At 58.9% G+C, this 6,649-nt stretch overlaps 1 protein-coding gene across 2 annotated transcripts; it reads right to left on the bottom strand.

The window, feature by feature from the left end:
- Positions 1–417: 417 nt before the first annotated feature.
- On the bottom strand, positions 418–6,026 carry ORMDL3 (ORMDL sphingolipid biosynthesis regulator 3). 2 transcript variants are annotated; one of them, XM_007112530.3, is made up of 4 exons: positions 5,907–6,026; positions 2,394–2,588; positions 1,529–1,680; positions 418–1,104 (listed from the first exon to the last, which is right to left on the bottom strand). In XM_007112530.3, exons 2-4 carry the CDS (start codon positions 2,565–2,567, stop codon positions 969–971), a joined length of 462 nt encoding a protein of 153 aa, XP_007112592.1. In that variant the 5' UTR covers positions 2,568–2,588; positions 5,907–6,026; the 3' UTR covers positions 418–968. The 2 variants fall into 2 exon arrangements, with proteins under 2 accessions (XP_007112592.1, XP_007112593.1); XM_007112531.4 differs by having other exon boundaries at positions 2,394–2,593; positions 5,907–5,991.
- Between the last annotated feature and the right edge of the window lie 623 nt (positions 6,027–6,649).

Raw genomic sequence — 6,649 nt, forward strand, 5'->3', positions numbered from 1 at the left:
ACACCACTGCAGAGACGGGTGTCAAACTGGACCCGTGCTTACGATGACGCACAGGCCCCTTCCACCCATCTCCACCCCCTCGTGCCCACCCAGGAGCTTCAAACCCATAGCAGCCTCCCTTCCCATTACCCCCACCACGCTGTGGGTAAGTGACCCCTCCAAGCCTGCCCCCTTCCCTGACCACTTCCCAAAGAATGAGGTTGGGTCTGTTCCTCCCCCTCCCCCCTGCATCTTACACGAACCCCCCCCCCGCTGCTACGCGGCCCCGTTCTTTTCAGTCTCAATTCACCCTCCCCACCCCTGCCCCCAGCCCCCTCCCCACCTCCACCAGGGCCAGGAGGCTGCAGCCCTGGCCCCCTACCTCTGGGACCAGGCCATGCACACCCAGCCCCACCCCCCACATCTCCTTACCCTCCCCACCCGCACCTAGTACCCCAGGGGGGCTGTACGGGAGCTGTCTGACTTGAATTAGACAATTCTCTACCCAGAGGGATGAGGCACTCTCACACAGCTGCTTTCGTGTATATATAAGCACACACTAAGTGTCACCCTAAAGACTTAAGAATTAAAGTGAAACAAACTAGAAGCTGTACCGTTCCCTCTGGCCTGCTCACAGGGGTTAAAGTGCTTTAGCAGGCCAAGGAGGGGCACGCGAGCAGGGGGCTTCCCTGGCCTCTTGTCCCAACCTCATAGGTCTGTGCTCAGCCCAGGAGCCCAGCCCATTCCAGGAGCACCCCCATGAGGCAAAAGGAAAAGATCAAAAAAATCAGAAGGGGTCAGAGGCCCAGGGGGGCCCACCCCAAACTACTGCAAGTCTGCTACTGCGGGAAGTGAGGGGGAAACTAGGGCCCAGAGGCTCAGCCGCCCCCCGTCTCTGGCGGTACCCAGCGGCTCCTTCTGTCTTCAGCATCACGGCACAGGCTTCTACCCCTCCCCTGCCATCCCAGGCAGCGGAAGGGGCTGCACCCTCAGTACTTATTGATTCCAAAAATCCGGACTCCATGGAGCTGGGGCAGCTTGGGGATGAGCACGCTCATCAAGGACACAGTGTTGAGGATGAAATGGACCTGGTCGTACTTGGTGTAGAAGCTGGTGAGGAAGTACCTGGGTGGGGAAGGTTGGGGGCAGGTATAAGACTCTGTTTGGAAGACGCCTTTCTCCCTCACTCCCTGGTTGGGGGAGGCAGATTCCTGACAGCCGAGGAGTTATGGGAAAGACCCCCCAGAACAGAAGTAGCGTGGCAAGATCCGAGCGGCTAAAGAAGCCCCTGCTCACCCAGTCCCCTTGCTCTAGCCCAAGCCCGTGGGCCAAACTCACTGGCAGGAAGAAAGCCCCAACCGAGGAAAGACAGGACCAGGGAGGCACAACCTGAGCCCAGCGTAAGACCCAGGAACACCCCAACTTTCCTTGCTTTGCTCATTCCTACGCCAAGAGCCGCAGCTGGCGAGGGCTTTCAGCCTCGCAGGGCCCCAGGGTCCCCCCGGCCTTGGCCTTCCTGCTGGCGCCCCGCTCCCCCCAAGGCACTCACAGCACGATGGGTGTGATGGTCAGGAATTTCCGAGACGCCGTGAACTGGACTCCATAGTCCATTTGCTCCCAGTGGGTGAGCAGCCTCGCCTTGCCCTGGTCTGGGGTCTCAAAGGGGGTCCCCTTCACCGTGTGCAGGAAGATGTACATGCCCTGGAGGGAGGGGCCTTTGTTAGAGGATGCAAAAGGCCAGAGGCCCTCCAGCTCAGCTCCTCCGCCCCAGTCACAGACGTGGGCTCCTGGTGACCTGGAGCCCCCTCCGCTGGGCAGGGGATGCAGGCTGGAGGTCAGGCGGGAGGAGCTGGGAGCCTGGCCAGAAAATAAGGGGACCCACCGGGTGAGAGGGCAGGCGTGGCACGAGGAGAACTCCCGGGGAGGTGTCAGCCACAGAACCAGCATGCAGACGCCAGCCCTCCAGCCCAGGGCTAGGTTCCCTGTGCCTGCCAGCTGGCAGGGGGCAAGCAGATGGGAAGGAACGAGGCCCCTGCTTGCCCACCAAAAGAATACCAGGGAGCAAGGAAGTAGTGAGGGAGCAGAGAGGGGCAAGAGGAAAAGATGCTCTGAGATCCTAACTCGGGAAAGAGGCATTTCTGCCCCGGGCTGGGACCTGGGTCCTCCGGACTCTTGAGGGCCCTCAGTTCAGCTCTCCACGGCCCATCTTCCAGGTCCACAAGTCACCCCATCCTAGAGGTGTGGACATATCTGCAGATCTTCTTCCAATCAAGAGGAGTGGGGCAGAAAGAAGAGGGTGGGGTCTGGGCTCTGGTGACAGGGGCCGTCAGCATGTCACCCTGACATGTGGCCCACATCTCGCGGGCTCCCATCCTCCTCAGCCCCGCCAAAGGCAGGCAGCGACGGGCCCTCACCATGTTGTGGATGAGGTTGGTGAGGGTCCAGACGACGGGGACGCTCACAAAGGGGATGCTGAGCAGCACGACATGGAGAAGCCCGATGGCCAGCACGTACGAGAGCCAGATGCCACGGCTGTTCATCACCCGCGTGTTGGGGTTCACCTCGCTGTGCGCCGTTCCCACATTCATCCTGCCGCCCCTCTCCTGCCGCTGTTCTGCAAACAAGCAGCACAGGTGAGACAGGTCACACCACTTTCCCTGCCCTCTCACACCCTCCAAATCCTGCAGGGAAGGAGGCTCTGCTCTCCCCAAGAACTCCAAGCAGGTCTACCATTTTGATTCTCAAGCGAGGAGCCCGGAGAAAGTCCATGTAGACTTAACTCTGTTCACTTCTCACTGCTGGGTTGGGTTGGGATAAACACCAGGCCGCTCCGCACACAGTCCAATCAGGACAGTGCCCTTCCGGGCACTGGGACTGCCTGGGTGGATAGGTCATCAAGAGGCATCGAGCCCCAGAGTAAAGAAACCACTGCCCATCCCGCAATCTCACCCTCCAGAGGGCCCTCTTCCCACGAAGCCCAGGGGAGGGGAGAAGAGGCCTGTGCCCTAAGAATCACTCAGCATAACCCCTGCTGGACTCCATCTTGCTGAGGGTCTGATTTAAGACATCTCCACCCCTGAGCCCCCCACCCTCCCGTTAGAAGGAATAAAAGGAGATGAGAACAGTCAGTAGTGGATAAAATATTTGGGGGTCACTGCTTCTACCCATCTCCCTTAATTCTCCAATCCTGGGTCTGACTGGCAGGGTAGAAAGAGAGGGAAAGGGAAGAAAAGAGAAATCAGACTAGAGACAAACTTTGCCCAGACCTGGAAGCTGCCTTCTTGGTGACACAAAACAACCCAACCAGATGTTTTATCCATTTGGCAGCCACTCAGGCTAACCCTCGTGATGCCACCCATTTTGCTGCCAAACTACCAGGGCCCTTTTCCCCACCAGAGGAGAGGCAAGAATAGAGAACATAGCCAACATCTACAGCTCCCACGGGTGGCTGGAGCCCACATCAACATACCTCTCCCAGGGATACAAAACCACACCTGTGGCCTCTCTCCTGCCCCCCCCCCTTTTCTCTCTGCCCACCCATCCTCACCTGGGCCTCCTTTCCCAGCACCTGTTTCCAGGTGTAAGTTAGCACCATGCCTTCCCCTGCCCAGCTCTAAGGGCAGAAGCCCTGCAGCAGGAGGAACCAGGAGGGCTGCCCTTGATGCCCATGAAATAATGCAGCCCAGCTGCATTCCTGGATGCAGGTAAGGAGGGGAACGAGCAGCCCCGTGTCCAGAGCTCAGCTGTCCCCAGATCCCTGAGGGCCCTGCGACCAGCGGGAGGTGGGGACAGATGGCACCTTTGTACTGGCTCTCCTCCCTAGCTGAGGGAAGATCCTGCCTGATAAAGACCCTAAGGTCATCACCATGATAACAGCCCCGTCTTTCCTGGGGATACAGAAAGGGGTCCCAGATGAGGGCATCCTGGAAGTGCCCAGAAGGTCACCTCCCTCACCCTGCTGCAACAAACCCCCTCAGAATCAGTTGCCCTCTGTCTCTGGCTAGGATCACAGAGTCTGCATAGGAGCCGATTCTCAAGAATCAGTTCCCTACTTCCAGGATAATGAGAACAAGTTTCCTCCTTTCAGATGGCTCCAAGCTTAGAGACCTCAGGGGAGATGTGACCCACAACACACTTTCCCAACATACAAACATACATGAGATGGCCCAGGGTGCATCCAAAAGTAGCGATGCTCCTGGGGCCCACCAGCTCAACCCATTAGGCTGGATCACTGGGCCTAAGAGAAACCCAAGGAACCAGAAAACCAGGAGTGGCTCAGTTGTTTACCTTCCCAGGGCCTTAGGGCTTCAGTTACCCTACAGAGCTCCTGGGACACCTACTGCACAGAAGCCTCCACCTGGTGGACAGGGGGGTCCGGGAGACTGGCTAGGAAGTGAGGGCTCTGAAGGACTTCATTACTGACGAAGGAGAGAGAAAGAATTCCCCAAGTCGACCAGAAACTGCTGCCCCTCCCCACTTCTTCCTAACCTAGACCTACAAGGGTGTAGGAGCAGCTAGACTCTAGCCCTCCCTAGTGTTTTGTCCAGGACTGTTAAGAGCCTTGCTGAGTTCCAGATCATCCAACACTCCTTTCTGGCTGTATCAGGGCATCCAACGAAGCCTGATGAGTCTGGGAGGGGCCCAGACCTATGACTTAAATGACGCCCTGGGAAGCTTCTTCCTGAAACCTGAACACTAAGTGTCCTGAGAGCAAAACATCTCAGGAGCCCGCCCACCCAAAAGAGGGCCCCCCCCCCGGAAAAAAGAAAAAAACAGAAGAGGTCAATAAACTAAGAAAAAGACTGGCAGCAAGAAGCACTCTTGAGGCTTTTGTGTGACTAAGGGTACATATCACCTCTGCTAGTGAAATAACCAACTGCCCCTGGCCCAGAAGGGAAGAAATGGAGAGAAGAAGCTGTTGGAGACAGAGTAGGCGCACAGCAGCTGAGCCTGAAAAGTTCTTCTGCCACAGCTGGCAGCTGGCAGGTGGCTGCCTGTGTCAGTCCCTGATGTGGTTTCACAATCTGCCTCAAACCAGAGCCTGCAGCAACTTTTTTCTGTTAACTACTTTCTTGCTGGTAACTCTTTCCTACTCCTTCCCTCCTTTCCCCTCTGGCTCCGTGTACAAATATCTCTGCCTAGCCGGTCTGTCAGACACCTAAGCCGAGGCCACAGTGCCAGCAGCCAGGTGAGCGCTTCCTAATCTCTCCCCCAAGTAAGGGCAGCAAATCTTTCGCCTTCTGGGTTGAGGAGCACAAAGCATCCGAGCCTGCAACCTGGACCCCAACGGGGAGTCCCTGGCAGCACGCCACAGTGCCATTTTCATTCCGCCCGCCCCGCAACCCGCAGGGCCACAGTCGTTCACCTCGCAGCTCTGGCTCTGCCTCCCGGACTCGGGGTGGCGGTGGGAATGGAAAAACGGCGAGTACAGGAGGGAATCCACACTAGCACGGGGAGAGGGTGAAGCGAGGAGGCGGAGTTCTCACTATTGTTGGGGTTTTCTGAGTGGGACTTCAAGCCGAAGTGGGGGGCCTCCGCTCCGTTCCCCAGCCTGGGACCTCGCACTCGGAGCCTGGCCCGGTCCGGAGCCCCACCCCCACCCCCACGCGTTCACCCAGCCCGGGAAGCGAACAAACCTTTATCCCCGAAGCCCAGCCTCTCCCCGCCCCCCACCCCCAGACCGCGCACTCCTCCTCTACGCCCCATCCCGGGCCTCCCGCCCGCACTTTCCCCTTTGGGCATCCCTTCGACTGATGCACGCCCCCCCCCACGCTCGGCTGATGCACCCCCTCCACCTCCGCTCACCCTGTCCCGGTCCCCTCCAGCCACGGGCGCCTCCCCAGCAGCCCCCACCTCCTTTCCCGTCCCGCCTCTAGCCCCAGGAGGCTCCCGGTTTAGCCACTCCGAGGCCGCCCGTCCGAACTCACCGTGCGGGGTTGGAGCTCGAGGCCCGGGAGGGGTGCCCGGGGGTGAGGGCCGCTGCTGCTCCAGCAGCTGGAATAAGCCGCGGCGGCAGCCACCCCGCTGGCAGCTCCGGCCGAATCAGCGTCCCGCGCCGGCCCCCATTACGTCACCGCCCAGCGCCGGCCCGCCCGCCGCCTCCTGGGGGTTGTAGTTTTTTCTTTTTTAACCCCTGCTCCAGCCCACGCCTCGCTGGGGCCGCACGGAGCTTTCAATAGCAAGAGAAACAAAGATCAGTTGGTATCGCTTTGGCGCAGAGCAATGCCTGTTTCGGCGTCTGCGCGCTGCATGTGGGGTTTACTCTTGCCCGGTTTTGCTGGCGAGGAAACTTGGAGTTTTAATTAACTTGCCACAGCCCTCGAATGGGTCCCCCCAGAAATTCTGACCTCAAGTCAGAGTTTTTCATCTACACCTCGCTGCCTCTGCCCTGGCCCTCCAGAAACCGACTGGCGCAGCCGGTGCTGGGCCCTCCTGGAAGCGGGTTTTTCACAACGTTGCTTAGGATGAGAGTCTGGAGGGCAGAGAACGCAGTCCACAGCCTGTCTGCTCCTCAGTTACACTTGACCCAGACTGGCCTGGGCCAGGTCACATCCTCGGCCTCCCCACATTAGAAGTTGGAAGAGGCTTTGGGAAGACGACCTGATGAATAGACGAGACCCTGAGTCCCAGCCCCAGGTCAGCTGTTTGGCTTTGGGTGGGAGGCTCTCAG

The sequence above is a fragment of the Physeter macrocephalus genome, chromosome 14 (genome assembly GCF_002837175.3).
Source record: "Physeter macrocephalus isolate SW-GA chromosome 14, ASM283717v5, whole genome shotgun sequence".
NCBI lineage: Eukaryota > Metazoa > Chordata > Mammalia > Artiodactyla > Physeteridae > Physeter > Physeter macrocephalus.